Here is a 22,235-nt window from a genome sequence, read left to right as displayed (position 1 = left end):
GCTTGCTGCGAAATGAAAGGAGGCTTAAGGTTAGTTCTGGGAGTGACGGAGGGCGGGCCAGGTGGCGACAGAGGGCAGGCCAGGCGGTGGCGCCAGACCCTGGGACTTTTGTCCCCCCTGTCCCCCCCTCTCGGCGGCCTTGCTGGGCATAATTTACTTATCTACTCACAACAATTAGAGTGAATGTTATTTATTAAGCCCGCTGACTCACCAAGAATTAAAAAAAAAAAGCTTTGCATTAGATTTTTTTTTCTAGACAGACTTGGGGGCCAATATTCAGACAGTAGGAGGAAGGCAGCTAACTCCTGTGGTCGGCTGTGAACCCAGAAATTCAATGCCATGGCCGTATTCAGCAAATGGCACTGAATTTCTGGGGGGTTTTTGGCCGCTATAAAACATAGCTGGTTAAGCCGATATTCATCGGCTGACCCACTAAATTACAACGGCCAAGTTAGATCTGCTATTTACGCGGGTCTGACCGTAAAACTTAGCCGGTCAGCCAATGAATATTGGCGCTAACCGGCTATGTTGCACGACATAGCCAGTGACCGGGCTAGCTGCTAAGAACTAATATTCAGCCAAGATAGCCAACTATCTCGCACTGGATATTAGCACTTTGCCGGCTTAAGGCTATTTAACCAGGAAAATCAATGGAACATTTTTGTTCAGTTAAAAAACAAAACAAAAAACCCAGCACTTCTATGAATAGTAACTTAGTTCAGCCCATGTTAATGACCACAACTAAGTGGTTCTCAAACTGTAGGTCATTTGAGGTTATGACTTCACCCCCCACCCCAAAAAAAAAAAAAAAAAAAAGAAATTGCTACCATCAACCCACCATTGAGCTACATAAGCTAGATGGGAGATAAGGACTTCAGTAGTGCTAGTCAGTGCTACAAGTTGGCCTGGAGTAGAGCCACAGAAGAAAAGGTAGGACTGGGCCTAAGTAAAATATTCACCCTCTAAAGTGGAGTCACAGCTGCAAAAGTCTAGGAAGAACTGATCTACTACTTTGGGAGTAACTGTTGTGGTGATACTCAAAAGATTCTACATCAGAAGCAACACAAAGATTTATGTCCCTCAATGCCTCACACTCCTGTTGGTCTTCCACAACCCTGGAGAAGTAGCCCCAGCCAGGGGCGTAGCCAGACAACAGATTTTGGGTGGGCCTGGGCAAGAAGTGGGTGGGCACTAAGTGTTCTACCTCCCAACCACCATGAAAAAAATATCTCAGCTGGCAGGAAAACACTTCTTTCCACCTTGGCAGTCTGCAGCAGGCTTACGATGAAAACTGAGCATGTGCAGGTGCCAGTATCATGGAGAGTAGTGTTTTCGTTACCATCAGGGGGAAGCCTTCAGCTTGTGGAGTTTGGGATCCCCACCAGCTACTGCTAAACATGTGCTACTGATGGGTGGGCCTGAGCCCTACCACCCAGGACCACCTGTGGCTACGCCACTGGCCCCAGCGCTATAAATGTCCTTCCTGCTTTGGGCACTGCATTACGCTTCTTCCACACATTTGTATATTCCAGCTTGCAAATCAACAAATGAAGTTGGTTACCTTAAAGTTTTCATAGAATTCCTTGTAGCCACCTTTTAAAATGTACAACTCAGGGTAATACAGACAGGGATATGAGTTAGCATTCCGATCCAGCTGCCTCAGAGTGCGACATCTGCCATGATACAATAAGAAAAGACCACGTGACCTAAGTCCTCGATCTGCAAATGATACCTTCTAACTGTGTAGCAGCACAGAATTGTGCACTGGACATTTACTAATGCTATGGAAAGCCCAAATGGGAGGAGTGGGAGATTTAAAAAAACCTTCTGTTTCAAACATGGAGAGCCTTCCATTTTAATCAATTCTAAACAGGTAAGATGCTACTTTGTCAGTGGAATATATGAATCTTATAAACATATGGGGTTGATATTCAAAGTGATTTAAATGGCCAGAAATGGCTTCTGGCTGCTTAGCTTAAATTGCTTGTCTGGGGCATATTCAGCGGCGCTTAACCAGACAGCGCCACTGAAAATGTCCAGTTAGCACCTAAGCCGAAACCGGCTATTTTGTGCCCGTTCCCGAGGCAGAGTTGGCATTTAGCCATTTAAGTGCTGATATATTTAATGCAATACCACTTTATTCCTTATTCCGAAAATGAATTCTGTATACATGACTGCTTAATCTACTCTGTCACTTATGAACTTTAATGCAATGCCACTTTGTATTTCTCATTCCGGAAATGGCGATCGCGATCACGGATTAATGTAAGCCACATTGAGCCTGCAAATAGGTGGGAAAATGTGGGTTATAAATGCAACAAATAAATAAATAAATTTTCTCAGAGGTATTGAAAATGCTCAGTGAACCGTTGCTGCTTATTAATAAGAATTATTATTTAACCTCAAAGAAAAAAAACAAACAACTGTTCCAGTTGATGCAATAGCTAAAGAAATACAGGAATTAACATCACCGGACAGTTTAAATTAGACTGATATGTTGTAGTCATCTTTTGATGTAGTAGATACTTGTGTTATTCTTCTTGTTTCTTTTGTCTTTGAAGCAGACAAAAATCTTGTTTTGAAGGTGTATTTCTAGAATCATACATCATTATTCCTGGGTTGAAAAATATGGTATTTTCCTGATGTATATAGGAATACTCAAAAGCACTGGAAGCTGTTTTTGGCTCTCTACTCCAGAGTTCTCCAAACAAATGGAGAATTTTTGAAAAATGTTTTCCTTCAAAATGTTTCATAAAATTGCAAAATGTGCTTTATGTGTTTTATGACCCAGGCCAACTTAAATTTTTTTTTGATTACAAGCTTCCTATCCAAGTTGGTAAAGTGCCTTCCATGGAACCCTGGGTGTGTAATGTTGGCTAGATTACGATCATAATCAAGAATCTGTGCATTGACCTTTTCTTGTATTAAAAATTCTTATTTGACAGCTCATTTGGTGAGGGAGATATCTCATATCATCACATAAGGTGAAATCACATAACTACAATCAGTAAAGGGAAAAGGCTGACCTGGTCACCATAAGAAATCTTTGAATCCACGGGGAAGTGTTTGCACCTCATTTTAGATCTCCTATTTTATAGAAAGCAAAATGGTTTGTATGACACCTTATATTAAGCCAGCCTATAAACCAGGGGCATATCTGGAATCCGGCGGTAGGGGGGGCCAGAGCCAGAGAGGGGGGGCACCGAACTGGATTCAACCAATCAGCACTGCAGCATTACTTCCTTGAAGCACATGGCCACGGAGGAAGACGAAATATGGAGACTGCGGGTCGGACCTCGGCTGGCGGGGGTTGGGGCCCCCCGCCAGCAAAAGTAAGCAGCGGGGGAGGGTTGACGGCGGGGAGGGGGGCCAGGGCGAAATCTGCGGGGGCCCAGGCCCCTGTGGCCCCACGCAGATACGCCCCTGCTATAAACTGTTACTTAACCTATTGGAACGGACCTTTCACCAGGTATCACAGTTTCTGGAACATTATCATGGCAAAGGGGAGCTAAACCAGATATATACAGGTAATTCTCAAAATTGTTTTTGTTGTTTGTAGGCATTTTAGTAAAAAAAAAAAATATGAATGCCTAATGGAAGGTCATATCTGTCTGTGACCCTGTTTCAGCAGTTACATGAAAGGAAATATTGTGTCATCCTTTTGGTTATGTGATCCCCTTCCTATGTCCTCCATTTCAAGGTTGGTTGCAGTTACCATAGCCATATGGCAAAATGTAAGAGTCACAGCGTTTGAATACTGACCTGTGAGCTTTTTTGTTTTTACTGGTCAGCCACCTCTTTTGAATATCATGCAGGTCTCCTTTCCCTTGCATATTTATGTACATTCCTAACATCCTATCTCCGATCCTCTTCATTGTTCTTATGGTATAATTGGGATACCCATTGGAAGCAGTGGGCTACAAAGTTTATATTTATGTGGACAATATTACAATTCTGATTCCAATAGAAATACATGTGATGAACTTAATCCCACAAATAGAGAATTGTATGATAGCAATATGTATGTTTAATAATCGACTTAAACTTAACAGTGAGAAAACTAACCTCCCTGTTTACTAAGCCACGAGGCAATGCCAACACAGCCCATTCAAAGTGAATGGGCTTTGTGTCATTAGCGCACAGCAGCTGCTAGTGCGGCTTAGTAAACAGGGGGGTACGTTTCTTCTGATTGACATTCAAGATATTTTATTGAAGCCATCTTCCCTGTTATTGAATGATCTATTGGAAAAATCTTTGAAAAAATTTAGGAGTATTGTTAGAACGTAATATGTCTTGGGAATCTCAGGTAAATTGCCATGTTAAAAAAAAGCTTCTGGATGATGAGTAATTTAATAAATATTTGGAAATATTTTACTTTAGAGTCATTTCAATTGTTAGTTCAAGCTTTGTGCTTACGAAGCTTGATTATTGCAATATTATATACCTTGGCTGTACAAAATAGCTATTGAGAAGCCACTGAACCATTCAAAATACAGCAATTCAACTACTTTTGTTTAATGTCCCTCCTAACAGCTATGGTCACATCCTGCAATATCAAAAAAATTTGGGATGTTTACACGACATGGCATGATGGATCGACACTGATGTTACAGCTTTAGTTTAAGGTCCCTGCATGCAGATCCTATAATGGGCTGGATTTGTGGGAGATATGAGGTAGGTGGTAGATTGTTTGTATAAGCTGATTTCTGGTTATCTGTATTGAAGCAATTCCTTCTTCACTGCAAGTTTATCTGCATTGGTTATTTTGGAAAATAATAAAAATGTATTAAGAAAAAAAATACAGCAGTTCGACTTATATGTGGACTAGGTAGATTCAATAGAGTTTCCCCAGATTATGAAAAACTCTTCTGGTTGCCAGTGGAGTCTAGGGTTCTTTGTAAGCTCTGTTGTTTTGTTTATAAGATTTTGAAGGGAGTGGCTCTGTGCTTTATGTATTCAATGATTAATGTATTGACCTCTTAGTACGGTACGCATAATAACTTAAATCTATCTGTCCCTTCTTATAGAGACTTGTTATGTTCAAAGAAATATTTTACAGCTTTATTTTTATATCAGACTTTTCAATTTTGGAATCTTTTACCAACTTTGGTGAAATCTCAATCATGTTATTTAGCTTTCCGTAAGTTTCTAAAAACAAATATATTTAGAAAATATGTGCTTTCTAGTTAGATATTAACGCTGTATTTTTCATTTTACGTTAATTTGTTCATTTTATTGTGAGCTCCCAGTTAAGGTGTTGAGGGGAATATAACATTCACATTAGCCTTTATTACAGCTTCTTTTAGTGTAGTTCACTGTCCTACTTCATGAAAAATTTCCTAACCTGCACCTGCTTCTTCCATTTTAACAAGTCTGTATGCCTGAAGTTCAAGACCCTCCATGACCCTTTTTTCTTTCCTTTTCTATGACCTCTCTCTGCTATTGCTTTCATATTAACACACACTGATCATCACTGGAAGGTGTCCATCTATCTGAGCATTAAAAACACTTTTGGTAAATTAAAGGCCCTGTTTACTAAGGCACATTAGCGTTTTTAACATGTCTACAATTAACGCGTGTGCTAACCATGTAGATGCCTATAGGGATAGTGTAGGCACGCACATGGTTAATGCGTGTACATGGTTAATACATGTTGAAAATGCTAATGCGCCTATAACACGGCTTCGTAAACAGGGCCCTAAGTATCCCCTACCCTCCCTTGTAGGTTTTGTTACTGTTTGCTTGATGGGAATACCTAGGAAGATGCTCCAATCTGCATCCAGTAGATTCAAATCTCCTCCCAGTAACACCTCCCCTTTCACTACAGTCCTGTGCATGTCATAGATTATATCCCTCAGCTCTATAGATCACTCATATAGATGGAGTTGGGGATTTAATTTGGTTAGCTATTTATGCTTTCCTTTCATGAAACATGACAAAGGTGAATTGTCTACATAACACAGTGTCAGACTTGTGAGTTCTTGTACCAAGTAGAGCACTGCTGAGCCCGGTTCTGCTTGGTGGCCGGACAACCCCGGTTTTCACCTGCGCTGACCGCCATTCCCCAAAAGTTGAGCCCCTAGGTGCGGGCGGCCTGCAGGACTGACGAGACGGAGCTGGAAGCGGGGTGGTGAACGTATCGGTCAGGCAGGCAAGAGAGTGATCCAAAGTAGAAGCCGAAGCATGGAGTCCAGGAAGAGCTCAGCTGATAAAGTGCTGGCGTCTGACATCAGCAGGAACCAGCAGGGAGAAGGAGCACAGCCATAGGACAAGAGCAGGGGAAGGAGGAACCGGAGGACCAATAGGAGAGAAGCAAGGAAAGCCAGGTAGAGGGAGAGCAGACACAGGTGGGTGGAAGCAAGCAAGGAGCCTGGAAGCCAGGCAGAGAGAGAGAGAGCAGACACAGGTGCATGGAAGCAAAGCAATTAAGGAGCCTGCAACCACCGCTCTCTGAACAAACCCAGAGAAGAACTAAACACACATGGCTCAGGGCAGTGCCAGTCAAGTGTGTGTGTCGACGGGACCCCGCGCAGCCCGAGGACGCCGCTTGCATTGAGGTAGGGGACATGACACACAGCTCAGGCATTTGGCTATCTTTATCTCCTTAGGATGATTATTTTCCTGTTCAGAACATTTCTGGATATGTAGAAATATTACATAATTTGCCAACACACAATGCAGCAGTGGTATAGCCACGGGTGGGCCTGGGACCACCCACTTTGGGCTCAGGCCCACCCAAAATTGTAGCACTCTTGCTATGACTGGCGGGGATCCCCAAGTCTCACCAGCTGAAGGTGTCATCCTTGGTTGGCCAAAACATATCTCTACACTCTGCGATTGATGGCACTGTCCATGGGCCTCTAACCCCTGAGCATGCTCGGTTTTCACGCATGCCCCAAAACTGAGCTTTTCGAGGGGAGGCCAATGCAGCAGTGTCCCATGGACAGTGCTACAAACTGCAGAGTGTAGAGATAAGTTCTGGTCAACCAAGGATGACACCTTCAGCTGGTGGGACTTGGGGATCCCTGCTGGCTCAGGTATTTATAATTTGAGGTGAGGGGTCAAAGAGGAGAGGGGCAGGGTGGAAGCAGAGGAAAAATACAGTGCCCACCCACTTTGGGCTCAGGCCCATCCAAAGTTGCACATTTGGCTTCGCCACTGATGCAGCTACTGAATACAAATGAAGAAAGTGGAATCCCAGTGAAACACCTACAGCCGCGGTCCCCTCTCTGATGAGAATTCACAGTGGAAGATCATGATGATTCTCCTTTGGACTGAAGATATGCACTGAGGCTTCTGGAAGAAGGCTTGTTTCAGCTGCTCCTCCCTGTACAGATTCAGTGCTCCCTATGACAACAGAACAGGAAAATCATTTATATGAAAAGACTAATATGCAAAAATGCTAGATTTGAACATGCCAGGCCATTGCTTTGTAAATTTTCCACTGGTTTCCAATGGAGGCATGCTCAAATTTTAAGTTATGTTGTTTGGTCTTTTTAATTTTACATTGCTAAGCACTGTAGTACATGGTAAATTTAATTTCTATACTTAATAATAATTACATTAGCAACTCTAGACATTATTTGATGATCCTGTTCCCTTCATAGTAACATAGTAAGTGACGGCAGAAAAAGACCTGTATGGTCCATCCAGTCTGCCCAACAAGATAAACTCATATGTGCTATTTAATATGTATACCTGACCTTGATTTGTATCTGCCATTTTCAGAGCACAGACCGTAGAAGTCTGCCCGGCACTAGCCCCGCCTCCCAACCACTAGCCCCACCTCTTAACCACCGGTGCTGGCACCCAATCTCTGCTAAGCTTCTGAGGATCCATTTCTTCTGAACAGGATTCCTTTATGTTTATCCCAAGCTTTTTTGAATTCCATTACCGTTTTCATCTCCAACACCTCCCTTGGGAGGGCATCAGTGGTGTGCTGGAGCCGGCTTGCTCCGGCTCGCAAGATCCGGTTGTTAAATTTTGGCCGGACTTGCGAGCCGGTTGTTGGAAAGGGCGAGTCCGGTCCCTCACCGATCCTACCTTGACTATTGCTGACTTTCCTCCGCCGCCTGTTTGTGCTTTAAAAATGGCCGCCGAGACTTCCAGAGGCGGCCTCACGAGACTTCTGTAAGTGTCGGCGGCCATTTTGAAGCGCGATCGGGCGGCGGAGGAAAGTCAGCGATGGCAGCGGGCAGGCAACACTGCCTGCCCCGAAGAATTTGATGGCCAAGGTAGGGTCGGTGAGGGACCAGATCGGGAGGGAGGGAGGGAGGAAGCAGGAGAATTTGCGGAACAAGTTGGGAGGGGGTGGCAGGGGAGAGGAGGGTCACTGCTGGCCATGGGTGGATGGAGGGCAGGGGAGAGAAGGGTCGCTGGACATGGGTGCATGCAGGGCAGGGGACAGAAGGGTCACTGGCCATGGGTGCATGCAGGGCAGGGGAGAGGAGGGTCACTGCTGGCCATGGGTGGATGGAGGGCAGGGGAGAGAAGGGTCGCTGGCCATGGGTGGATGGAGGACAGGGGAGAGGAGGGTCACTGCTGGCCATGGGTGGATGGAGGGCAGGGGAGAGAAGGGTCGCTGGCCATGGGTGCATGCAGGGCAGGGGGAGAGGAGGGGAGAGAGAATAAATGCTGGGCATGGATGGAGGGGAGGGAAGAGTGAGGAAGGAGATAAGGGAAAAGGAAGAGAGGAGAAAAACTGCACATGGATGAAGAAAATAGGCAGAAGCTGAGGACCAGAAATGAAGAAGAAAGGAGGAAAGGAAAGAAATAAATGGAAAGGAAGCCCTGGAAACGGAGTTAAAAGGACAGATAGCAGCAGAATCGGATACTGGGCCAGCATGATCAGAAAAACAGTCACCAGACAACAAAGGTAGAAAAAATAATGTTATTTTCATTATAGTGTTTGGAATATGTTCTCTTTGAGAATCAGGTGCTCAACATTAAAAGTTTATATTTATTTACTTATTTATGGCATTTTATCCCACATTAAACATGAATTAGATTGGAACCTGGGATCATTTAATTTTTTTTTCCTGGAGAAAGTAATGCATTGCCCCCCCCCCCCTACCCACTGGCTATAGCCAGCTCTGCAATTTTGGGGGGCGCAGAGGTGGATGGGGGGGCGCAGAGGTGGACGGGGGGCGCAGTGGTGGATGGGGGGGGGGGCGCAGTGGTAGACGGAGGGGGGGCACCAAGGTGGACCAGGAAGAGATACTGTTGTTAAAAATTTACCAGCACACCACTGGAAGGCATTCCAAGTATCCACCACTCTCTCCGTGAAAAAATACTTCCTGACTTTTTTCTTGAGTCTGCCTCCCCTTCAACCTCATTTCATGTCCTCTAGTTCTACCACCTTCCGGTCTCCAGAAAAGGTTCGTTTGCGGATTAATACCTTTCAAATATATTTCACCTCAATGTACAATTGACAAGATGGAATTCTCCTTAACAGTTCCTTATCAAGCAGCAAAATGGTAGAACATGTTGCCAAAGAACATATAAGTTTAATTATAAGCTTTTTTGAAAATTGTTAAAAAGTTGGCTATTCTAGAAGTTTGCATTATGCTGAACTGTGATAATTGTATGGCTTTGATTATGTAAGTTTTAGGGTTCTATTCTTTGTAAGCTATAGAACATATGTTATGAATTTAATTGTTTGATCTTTTAAAAGCTGTTCATAGCTTGGCTATTTCAGAAATTTGTATTATATATTATATATGTTCTAGGGTTTGCCCTACTCTTTGTAAGCTGCACTGAACTAAAATTTGGGTATGTGTGGCCTATAATAATTTTAACGCAATGTAAATACAGCTTGCTGCAGAGGCAGTATCACAGTGCCCCCTCCCTCTCCAGGGAGGCAAAAAGGATGGCTGACTCTAGCTTTACAGTGATACCTACTGACTAGTACAATTGTATATCCATGCCAAGCTCTGAAAGGAAGGTGCCATCCATGTCTCCTAGCCAAGAACCTTCAATGTAACATAGTAACATAGTAGATGACGGCAGAAGAAGACCTGCACGATCCATCCAGTCTGCCCAAGAAGATAAATTCATATGTGCTACTTTTTTTATTTGTACTGTCCTCTTCAGTGCACAGACCGTATAAGTCTGGCCAGCCCTATCCCCGCCTCCCAACCACCAACCCCGCCTCCCAACCACCAGCTCTGGCACAGACCGTATAAGTCTGCCCAGCACTATCCCTGCCACCCACCACCGGCTCTGGCACAGACCGTATAAGTCTGCCCAGCACTATCCCTGCCTCCCAACCACCAGCCCCGCCTCCCAACCACCAGCTCTGGCACAGACCGTATAAGTCTGCCCAGCACTATCCCTGCCACCCACCACCGGCTCTGGCACAGACCGTATAAGTCTGCCCAGCACTATCCCCGCCGCCCAATCACCAGCCCCGGCACCGACCGTATAAGTCTGCCCAGCACTAGTCCCGCCTCCCAACCACCAGCCCCAGCACAGACCGTATATGTCTGCCCACATTAGCCCCGCCTCCCAACCACCAGCTCTGCCACCCATTCTAGGCTAAGCTCCTGAGGATCCCTTTCTTCTGCACAGGATTCCTTTATGTTTATCCCACGCATGTTTGAATTCCGTTACCGTTTTCATCTCCACCAGGATGCCAGGATGGAGGAAGAGGAATAAATGAAGGGAAAAGCACTGGTGAACTAGAAGTGACCGACCGCCACAGCTGGATGGTCATGTTTAATAGCAGGAAATTATTAGAAATTATTATATGAAAAGCAGCTTAGGAAATAGAAAACGTAGAGGCCCAATTTTCCTTTCCTTTCAGTTTTATTTAGTTCTATTCTATTCTATTTGTGTTTTGTATGTTGCACATTGTTCCAGTAAGGATTCACAGTGGTTCACAAATTCAGAAGCACAATTGAGGGATATACAATAAATCGATTATACAGTCAGTATCTTAACTTCCACACTACTTTTCAAATAAATAAGCTTTTAAAGCCTTTTTTAAAAAGCAAACATAATGGCAGACATTTCATTTTTATAGGAACATGTTCTAAGGCCTCGCCCCTTGGAATGGAAAAGAATCTTCATAAAAAGACTTTAAGCATGTATTTTTAAAAGTAGGATAACCTAATTGTAGAGTTCAAGAAAAGCAGAGGTTTCGCTCAAACGATGGTATCGCAAGTAGTTCTCCCCCACTATCTACAATTCTAGGTAGGGTACAATGTGTACACACATAAAATACATAAATCATGCAAAAACAGAAACAATGCAAGACATGAAAACATAAACTTATAGGGACTTATATTCAGACTGTGGGAGGTAGCCAGTCTGCCTCTCATGGTCAGCGCTGAGCCTGGATATTCAGTTCCGGGTCGTTCCAGTGACTGGTATTGAATATCTGGTTTATTTTTGGCCGGTTCCAACTTAATGGGCCAAGCCGATATTCAGCTCTGGTCAGTTAAGTTGGAACTGGCCGAAAGATAGGCCTGCTATTTACAGGGCCAAATCTGACTGCCAAACTTAGCTGGCAATGTGCCGAAAATCAGTGGATAGCCGGATATGCACAATACAACCGGCTTTCTGCTAGATGCTAACCAGTGATATTCAGCAGGATACAGCTGACTATCTCCCACTGAATATCATTGGATAGTTGGCTAAGTACCATTTAACTGGTCAGGTGCCGTTCCTGTCTGGTTAAATGGTCTTGAATATTAGGGGGATAGAAAGGGTCGGCCGCAAAAGTTAGGACTTTAAATCAGGCATGGATGTTGTTTAAAAATATCATCGTGTTGAGGGACAGGGGTTGTAGGGAATTTGGTTTTTCTGCTTGGATTTTTTGCTCACACCTTTTTCAGTAGTAGCTCAAGGTGAGTTGCATTCAGGTACACTACGTAAAGATGATTCAATGATTCTGTAGGGCCTATGTTGCTTTTAAAGTACTGTTCTGTTTGAATCAATAAAGATGATATGAAAAAAATACCATCGTGGAAGCCCATACCAGATCCCAAATCCTCCCTCCTCTCATGTGACCTAAGTGATCTTACCCTTTCCCTCTTCTACCCATCTGTCTCTCTGGCTCCCTCTGTTCCAAACCAGCTGTCTCTCTGGCTGTCTCTGGTTTTGTGGCTGTACCAGACATTGTTCCCCACAGCCAGGGTAGGCAGCCTCCTGTTGTGAAGTTGACAGCTGCTAGGTCTGCTAGAGTTTCACAGTAGGCTGTGCTCATGTGCACCCCACTAGTCACAGAAATTAGTGGACCTAGGCAAAATTTATATATTATTATTATTATTATTATTTGTAGCATTTATACCCCGCTCTTTCCCACTCGATAGCAGGCTCAGTGCGGCGTACAATAAATGGGAACAAGGTGTAACAGAGATGACATAGGCTCAGTGCGGCTTACAATAAATGGGAATAAGGTGTATCAGAGATAATATAAGATATGGATACATCATTTTACAGAGATACAAATTATATAGAGAATGAGAAGACGAAGGAATATGGGGGCAGGATAAGGTATGGTTAATGCTAGTGGTTTGGTTTAGAGATGTGGTTTAGGTAATTAGATTAAGTTGGGTTGTTCGAATAGGCTCGTTTGAAGAAGTATGTTTTCAGCAACTTTCGGAAGGGTAGAAGTTCGTTGTTTGTTCTAATGAGCCTTGGTATGGCGTTCCAGAGTTGACTGCCTATCATGGAAAAGTTGGAAGCGTAGTAGGTTTTGTATTTGAGGCCTTTGCAACTAGGAAGATGGAGATATGTTCGAGAGGATTTGGTCCTGTTTCTGTTTGGGAGGTCAATTAATTTGGTCATGTAGCTTGGAGATTCTCCGTGGAGGATCTTGTGGATCAGTGTGTGTATTTTGAAATTTATTCGCTCTTTGATGGGGAGCCAGTGTAGCTTTTTGCGGAGTGGTGTTGCACTTTCAAATCTTGATTTACCAAAAATTAGTCTGGCTGCCATGTTTTGGGTGGTTTGGAGTTTTTTCAGTATTTGGGTAGTGCAACCAATGAAGATGCTATTGCAGTAATCGGCGTGGGTGAGTACTGTGGATTGTACCAAGTTGCGGAAAGTTTTTAGAGGGATGAATGGTTTTACTCTTTTCAGTACCCACATCATGTTGAACATCTTTTTCGTTATTGCTTTTGCGTGAGTTTCCAGAGTCAGATGGTTGTTCAACATTACTCCTAAGATTTTTAAATTGTTGGATATCGGGATTGTCACATCAGGGGTGACCAGAGTGGTTGGGAGTAGAGTGGAATGTTTTGATGATAGGATTAAACATTGAGATTTTTCTTTATTCAATTTCATTTTGAAGGCATTGGCCCAGGAAGCTAATATGTTCATTCCGGTAATTATTCTTTCAGAGATTTCTGCAAGGTTGGATTTGAAAGGGATGAATATAGTGACATCATCTGCATAGATGAAGGGGTTTAGACCAGCTTTGGATAAGGATTTAGCCAGAGGAATCATCATAAGATTGAAGAGGATTAGGGATAAAGGCAATCCTTGGGGGACTCCGCATTGAGAAGACCACGCGGATGTTATAGATGAGGTTGATTTGACTTGGTAGGTTCTGGTGGTGATGAAACTTTTTATCCATTTAATGATTTTTCCACCGACCCCTAGTTTGTCCATTAGTTTTGTGAAGATATTGTGGTTTACCATGTCGAATGCACTGGATAGGTCGAATTGAAGAAGAAGTATGTTTTTACCAAGTGCAATTTCTTGTTTGAACTTGGTTATCACGGTGAGTAGTACTGTCTCAGTGCTATGTGCAGGTCGAAAGCCTGATTGTGATTCGTGTAGTATGGAACATTTTGAATTAATTTGTTAAGTTGGGCGGTCACTCTGTTTTCCATTAGTTTGGTTAGGAGAGGGATGGTGTTACGTCTGTGCTCCCCGCGCCCTCTGGTGGCCAGAACCGGTGGCTGCTGTGGACTGTCACCCGTTACAGATTTTAGCCCAGTCCGGATCTTCCAGGCTGCCAGACTTGTCTGTCTTGTTTGGCCCTGCACAGCACCCATAGCTGCCTGGTGATTGTTGCAGCTGAGCTCCAGGTGCTGCTGGGCTTATTAGCCATTTTGATTCTTCCTGCTTTTGCCTTTGCATCGTCTAAGGCCCTGGTATGTTAGTGCTTGTTGCTCTGCTGCCTAGTTTGAATCCTTGCCTTGAGTCTTGTCTGTTCTAGCCAGTCAGTGTGTAGTTAGATTAGGTTGTTGTTAGTTTGCTAGTCTTGTCTCTGGGCTATAGTTTCGTGTTTAGTCTTTTCTGCTTGTACCTTAGTGGCTGCTCTACAGCTTTCAGTTCTGTGTCTTGTTAGTCAGTGTTTTTTCCCCTGTTTAGAGGCTGCTTGCAGCTTCCAGTTTCTATCCCCTAGCTTGTCTATTCCCTGCCTTGTGTTTTATTGTCTTTCTGTGAGTTCTAGCCCAGGCTTTTGCCTTGCTGTCCCTGTAGGTTCCTTTCCCCTCTGACCCTTAGTCCGTGTTCAGCCTGTGGGTATCCAGCTCCTGCCCTGCAAAGTCCTGCCAGTCGCTTGAACCCAGAGACTCAACTTCGGGGGGACAGCGGCTAGCGCAGGTGAAGACTAAGGTTCCTGCTTTGCCTGTTCTAGCCTGCTTGCCTCAGATGCAACTCCAGTCCGGGGTTCCAGTCCTGTTCTGTCCTGTCCCTGGTTTGGGGGTGGTTTTGCCTGCCGCTGCTGCTCCTCGGCAGTGGCCCAAGAGCTCACAAACCCAGTTTCCAGCTTTGAAAACATGACAGATGGAGGCCACAGGTTGATAGTTAGTAATGTCTTTCGCTGTTTTTTTTGGGTTTTTTGGAAGTGGTGTGAGTAAAATGTTGCCGCGTTCGGAGGGGAAGGTGCCTTGTTGAAGTAGGAAATTTAGGTGGGTGGTGAGGTCTGAGATGAATCGATCTGGGGCATTTTTCATTAGATAATTGGGGCATGGATCCAGCTGGCAGTAAGATTTGGAGAGTTTGGATAGTGCTGTGGAGATTTCCTTAGTGCTGAGGGGGGTGAAGGTTGTCCAAGAGCGGTCTGTCGCCGCGCAACTTAAGAACGATCCACGAACAAGCTTCCTTCCGCAAATTATTGAAGACCCATCTTTTTGAAAAAATATACGGAAAGAGCCAAAACACATAAAGTCCATACTCACTGTTCACTAATGCATCATACATCCAACTCTGCAATCTCATCCCCGTAATCTCACATCATTCATACCTCCAATCAGAGAAATATGTATACCATATGTCTTCATGCCTTAATATTGCCCTTTAAGCCTCTCATTGTCCCCTTCCAAGGTTTCAATGTCTGTGTTCCATTGTTATATTCCATAACGTTACTTCGATTGTCTCGCTTAACTCTACACAATGTAATCCATAACCAAGTTGTAACAAATTGTATTTCCTTCACTTATATCATATTGTAAGCCACACTGAACCCGCAAAAAGGTGGGAAAATGTGGGATACAAATGCAATAAATAAATAAAAATTTCTTCTGAGTCAGGGTCCAGTTCATCAAGGAAGGTATCAGTGTTTGTGTTGTCGTGAGGAATTGAGTTGCATAGATTGATGATTTTGTCGTTGAAATATTTGGCCAACTGGTCTGCAGATGGACAATTTGAGGGCGAGGTTGTTACTGGATTTGTGTTGAGTAGGTTCTTTATGATTCGGTATTGTTTTTTTATGTCTGTTCCAGAATAGTCCTTTTCTTTATAATCTCAGACTGCTGTACTGTATCTGGGTGCTCCTCTATAACTAGCAGTGTTGTATAGTAGCTAAGTAAATGTAACTAGTTACTTTATTTAAGTAAAAGTTTTGTTACTTTTACTTGTAAATAAGTACGGGGAAAATTTGTTATTTTTACTTTTACCAAAGTAATAATTTTACCAATTTTTACTACTTTTACCTAGTTATTTCTGATGCTTGCAGTTAAAAGTAAAAAGTAAAAGTGGCAAAGAGACCTAAATGATAATTCCTCAGTAAACCGAATGAAACAGCAAAACCTGGAACAGGATTTTGCTATTGCAAACCTCGTCCTACAAACAGTGGATCATCTCATCTTAAATTCTGGTTTTCAGGGAATGTAACCTATGAGAACAGTGGAGTTGCCCCAGGTACAATACTTAGATTGTGAGCCCACTAGGGACACATATAATGTTTAAACCACTTACCACAAAAAGGCATATCAAATCCCCTTACCCTAGTGTTTAGTTTCTATCAAGAGTGTAGTCAGAAGTCCAGTTTGGGGGGAAGGGGGGGGAGTACAGGAGTGGACTAAGGGAGGCCAAATATTTTCTCTCATCCTCCTCTGCCTCCATCTACCCCTCCTACCTTTGCTGGCGGTGATAAGCAAGCAGAACTGAGCATGCACAGAAGTGCTGGCATATGAAGCTGAAACACCCTGGTTTTTTCTTCAGATACTATTTGGGTTTCTGCCAGGTAACTGTGACCTGGCTTGGCCACTGTTGGAAACAGGATACTGGGCTAGATGGACCATTGGTCTTACCCAGTATGGCTTTTCTTATGTTCTTATGTTTTTATTTTTAGGCAAAGTCTATATAGTTGGAAAGAAATGCATTCTCCATCACTGGCTCCTAGAGATGCCCCCCATATTACTGGTATTGGAGGAATAAATTACACGCTGTAATGATGTGGGAAACTCAAAATGTGAATATGGCCCCTAGGTGACAGACGGCATTTTTGAAGGTGTGGGATTGTTATTTGCAAGATTTGTTGCCTAGGGTGTCTAGAATTGTATTGAATGGCTTTACCAGTAAGACTTCACTCTAGCACCTTGAAGGGTAGTAAAGTAATTAACTTTGCCGGGAGGGGTTGGGAGAGTTGGGAATAATAATATCAAAAGCACAATGTGCTGAGAAACAGAACTCCAATTTTCCAGATAGGACAGAAAAGAACAAAGTATGGAAGAATCAAATAAACACTGGGCTAGATTCTATATATGGTGCCTAAAAAATCAGCGTCAAACAAAACCACTCTTAGCACTATTCTATAAACCTCACCTAACGTTAGACACAGTTTATAGAAAATGCATAGCGGCTGTCCCACGACTAAAATTTAGGCGCAGACATTTACACCAACTAAAACTTGTTGTAAGTGCACATGTCTTATTTCGGCACAGATCAGGCATATCTATAACAGTGCTTGCAAATTTTCAGAATACCCACAACCTGCCCATTTCCCTCCCATGGGCACACCCTCTTTTGAGATCCCCCCATGGTCTGATTTACATGCATCATTTTATAGAATACGCTTAGCAAGTTATGTGTGTAAATCCTAATTATTTATTTATTTATTTATTTATTTATTTATTTGCTGCACTTGTATCCCACATTTTCCCACCCATTTGCAGGCTCAATGTGGCTTACAAAATGTTACAACGACATTCACATTAATAGAATACGAATTTCAGAATATAGATACAGAAAAGGTGCATAAAAATATTATAGCAATCATATTAACGGAATAATAATTTCAGAATTATTACAAATAAAGGTTCATAAGTATATCATGTAGGAATAGAAGTGGGTAAATAGATAAAACATAACATATTGATATCAAGACAAGATATAGTGTTCAATAATAATATTCAGTAATGAGGATGTAATTCAAATAAACAAATTGGAGAGTTCCATAATAGATGTATTGGAGTAATTTGGGAGTCAGATCGTTATGGGGGATCTTTCTTGTATGTCTTTATGAATAAGTAGGTCTTCAGTAATTTTCGGAAGGTTGTTGAGTCATGTGTTGTTTTTATGTTGATCGGTAATTCATTCCATAATTGTGTGCAGATGTATGAGAAAGTAGATGTATGTATGGATTTGTATTTAAGTCCTCTACAGCTGGGATAGTGAAGGTTTAATTAGTGCCAATTAGTACCGATAATTGCTTAACGTCCAATTATTGGCGCTGATTGTCTTGTTAACCAATTAAGTTCCACACACAAATCGGCTACACATGCTGATTTGCACATGGAACTTTAGCCACCATTTATAGAATCTGGGGGACTCAGTATAGTCTATGAAAACAGGTGCCAAAACCACTCTACCCAGACCATTCTAACATCTAAGGACCAGAACTAAATTCAATTTGAATTAATAAGTTTTGAGGGCACATTTAAACTTGGTCCAATTAGTTTCATTGCTTAGGACTTATGGGAGAGAGTTCCAGAGAGGGAGTGAGATAGAAGAAGGATAGACAAGTATAATCTAGCCAAGCTTGGCAGGAAAAGGAAGTATTAGCTGAAACCCAGATGAGAACCGCAGGTGACAAGCTGGTCTGTAAGGAATTATGACAGAAGTCAGGTATGGAGGTAGTCCTGTAAATATTGCACTGTGTGTTAACATAATGATTTTGAAATTAAAGCGATATTTCACAGGAAGCCAATGACTTTGGAAAAGATTGGAAAAATAATCTGCTGAAATCTCTTAAAATGGAATAATATGTGTATTGTGGTGTTTTGAACTGATTAAAGATGTGTAATAGAATATTGTGGCAAACTGGGTTGCATAGAATTACAGTAATCAAAACATGAGGTTACAAGTGTGTGGAAAATTTTCTGTAAAGTAGAAGTATCCAAGACAGATCTAACTGACTGAATTTGACGAAGTGCAAAGAAGCACTTGGAAGCAGAGTTGATGGTCAATGAGAATTACAAGATAATTGAATCAACTAATGTTAGTGGAGAACCCCCCTAAAAAGGGAGATAGTGTTGGACAACGTGAGTGATTTGAAAACCAAATTGTCACTGATTTAGATGGATTCCAAAAAGACGTTTTTTGGTTAACTAGGATTCAACATTGAACAAACAGTGTTGAAGTAGAGAAATACCAGGGTTAGATGTAGCTGTATGGTGTAATGATAAAATATCATCTGCATAGTAACAGGTGCTAATCCCAAGGAACTGAACAACAGTAGATAAGGGACTTAAGAAAATGTTAAATAATAAAGGTGACAATATGGACCCTTGGGACAACACAGCTTCCTCGTTGCTGAAGCAGCATAGGTGGGGATTTAGCTCGCGAATCTCTTCAGCTGGCAGGGGTTTGGGCATCCTTGCCAGCCATTCTTCTGGTATTTCAGTTTTGGAGGGGGCCTGAGCCCATAATTGGGGGGCCCAGGCCCCCCGGTGAACTACGCCATTGATTTCTGTGTAGGGGGTCTGTAGCAGTTTAAATTCGTTCTTTTTTTTTCAGCAGGAAGAATATTGGTATTCTAGGGTGTTGCCTTTTTATAGGTAGGGTTATTGCTACTTGAGTCCTTTGAACAATAGTGCTACTTTATTATGACATGTTTTCTATATAGATCCGGAGTGCATTTTTTTTTAAAGAATTTGGTTACTGGAGCTTTATTTCTCTTATGTAAAGTTTGTGAAAGAATCATAGAACATACATACATGTGGCAGTTTCTTCTTCTGAGGTGGCAACACTAGTGTGGACAGGTGGTTGTAGAGGAACGAGGTAGGGGAATGGTGCAACAGTAGTTCTGGCAAGGGTCTTGGGGTGGGACCAAGAACATGGAAGGGAGGGGCATGGAGCAGAGTAGGTGTTGGGTTTTTCTCGGTCAGAGTTGGCAACTCTACCCCTCCATGACATTCTTGCACACATGAAATTAGTTTTTCCATCGCAACACTGCTTTTTTTTTCACTGCCTTGATCAACATCACCTCAACAGTTCTTATAATAAGAAGAGGCCTAGTGCCTACCATATCCATGCCCTGCAGCATTCCTGCTGCTCCTACACTAACCGAATATCTAGCATTGCCCCATCCATGACCCAGAGCTGCCAATGGGGCTAACCCACTCAGCGGGAGATTTAGGGCCCACCTACAGCCCCTCTCATTGCTTTGCCCAGCCCCGCCCAGTGCTCCATCCCTGGCACAGCCAAATTGTGGTTACAACAAAACAAGTTGTCTCCCCATCCAGCGACAGCAGGAAATGCCTTTAAAAAATGTCATCTCCTACTGCCACGGGATCAGCGGCAGCAGGAGATGATATTTTATGAAGGTGTTTCCTGCTGCGGCTGGATGGGGAGGCCACTCAGCGGGAGTGCCGGAGATGACCTGCAAAAGCGTGAGTCTCCTGCTGAAAGCGGGAGACTTGGCAGCTCTATTGACCCGCAGCACTTCTGTGAGCATGTTGTCATCCCTGTGCTGCAGCACTCCTGCTCTTTCTTCACTAACTACATATCTAGCATTGCCCTCATTCCTGACCTGCAGCACTTCTGCTGTTCCTACACTCACCGTATATCTAGCATTGTGCCATCCCTGACCTGCGCCACTGCTGTGAGCATGTTGTCTCATGTGACTCTGAGCAAGTTACCTAAGCCTCCATTGCCCCAGGTACAAAATAAGTACCTGTATATAATACTACTACTACTATTTAACATTTCTAAAGCGCTGCTAGGGTTACGCAGCGCTGTACAATTAACAAAGAAGGACAGTCCCTGCTCAAAGGAGCTTACAATCTAAAGGACAACAAATGCAGTCAATCAAATTGGGGCAATATAATATGTAAATCGCTTTGACTGTAATCACAGAAAGGCAGTATATCAAATCCCATCCCCTTTCCCTTTATATATATCTGTAATGCAGGACTGCTGCATTGCCTATAAGTTGTAGAGCTGATGTTATTGGCCTCCTTTGAGCATACGTTCCCTGCTCAGTGGCGTTCCTAGGGCTGCTGACACCCGGGGCGGATAGCCGATGTGCCCCCCCCAGGGTGCAGTGCCCCCCCCCCGGCGAAACGACACCTCCCCCGGCGAAGCGACACCCCCCCGGGTGCATTTTTACCTGCTGGGGGGGTGCCGCGCACCTGTCGGCGTCGCTCGTTCCATGCTCCCTCTGCCCCGGAACAGGAAGTAACCTGTTCCGGGGCAGAGGGAGCACGGAACGAGTGGCGCTGACAGGCGCTGGGCACCCCCCCCCCAGCGGCGTGCACCCAGGGCGGACCGCACCCACCCCCCCCCTAGGAACGCCACTGTCCCTGCTCCAATTGTCTTATGGGATTTTCTTATTGGCTTTGCTCTGGCTTCAAGCCTGCTGGGAAAGCAGTGCCCCCTCCTATCATGTATTTGAGTAGACAGAATTTTTGTTTGTGTGCCTTAACATTTTTGTGATCCTTGTGCTCTGAGCCCTTCAAAATCTGAGGGTGCATTATGTTTTCTACTACATAAAGTATTTCCACAACTTTCACCAGCAAGCCTGTGTGGCTGAATTTCCCAGCCTCTCTTATCTGAGAGTGCTGGATGTAGAATGGATTCTTATCTACAGAAGGGCAGTGACTCTATATGTTCCAATAATATCTGAACTGTAAGTGTTTATTTTCTTTTTCTTTTGGATTACTTGCATTAAAGAATAATTGGAACTAGAGTTTGAGTCTCCACATGGTGATATTAAAAATACCGGTTTAACTCAATGTCAGACATTGTGCCAGGCAGACTTCTACAATCTATGCCCTGAAAATGGCAAGGACAAATCAAGATGAAGTATACATATGTAGAATCACATCATACCTTATGCTATAAGTTATCTTGTTGGGCAGACTGGATGGACCATACAGAACTTTATCTGCCGTCATCTATTATGTTACTATGTTACCACGTTGGGCTGCAGCACTCCTGCTGTTCCTAGACTAATCGTATGTCTAGTATTGCCCCAATCCTGAGCTGCAGCACTCCTGCTTTTCCTATACTGAAAGTTCACGTTTTACATTGAGGTTTCTATTGCTAAACAACATGAATTGTAGGAATTCTATACCTTTATATGTCCTCCTTTGTATTCATATGGAAAACGACAGTCCACCACATAATATTTCTCCACCACCTGGTCATATTGTCCATTCAGCAGTGAAGCTACCTGTGTACAAGAGAAAGAGCTCTTCAGTTTGTGTGTGTGTGTTCTTTGCATGTTGTAATACTTCCCTTGTTAGACAACATGAACATTATCCAAAGATCGTCTTGTTTGTAGGCTTTTGAGACACCGCTTCAGATGTCAGTCTGGATTCATATCAGAGAGTACCAAGAAAAAAAATTTATGGGTCCACATTCGGCTGCCGCAGTCAGGGCAGGATTAAACTCTTGGTAGGCCCTAAGCAAACAAGTTTGTTGGGCCCTTACACCCTCCATCAATATTAATACTTACATTCTAAGCCTTCAACATGATATAAAATCTTAAACAGGTGTCATGTTTTTCTCATGACCAAGGCACAAAAAGGTGCCTGAAATGACCAGATGAC

General features: G+C 43.3%; 1 protein-coding gene across 2 annotated transcripts in view; it reads right to left on the bottom strand.

Annotated features, from left to right (window-relative positions):
- The window catches only part of LOC115471106 (M-phase inducer phosphatase 3-like), a 48,505-nt gene that overhangs the window by 727 nt on the left and 25,543 nt on the right, over positions 1-22,235 (bottom strand). For both annotated transcript variants that reach the window (XM_030204788.1, XM_030204789.1), the window contains exons 9-11: positions 21,758-21,856; positions 7,214-7,347; positions 1,562-1,673 (exon numbers count right to left, since the gene is read on the bottom strand). In XM_030204788.1, the coding sequence (XP_030060648.1) occupies positions 1,562-1,673; positions 7,214-7,347; positions 21,758-21,856 (345 nt within the window). The remainder of the gene's footprint in view (positions 1-1,561; positions 1,674-7,213; positions 7,348-21,757; positions 21,857-22,235) is intronic.

This window comes from Microcaecilia unicolor, chromosome 5 (assembly GCF_901765095.1).
Source record: "Microcaecilia unicolor chromosome 5, aMicUni1.1, whole genome shotgun sequence".
NCBI lineage: Eukaryota > Metazoa > Chordata > Amphibia > Gymnophiona > Siphonopidae > Microcaecilia > Microcaecilia unicolor.
Note: the sequence above shows the minus strand (reverse complement) of the source record. Positions and strands in the feature narration are given on the sequence as shown.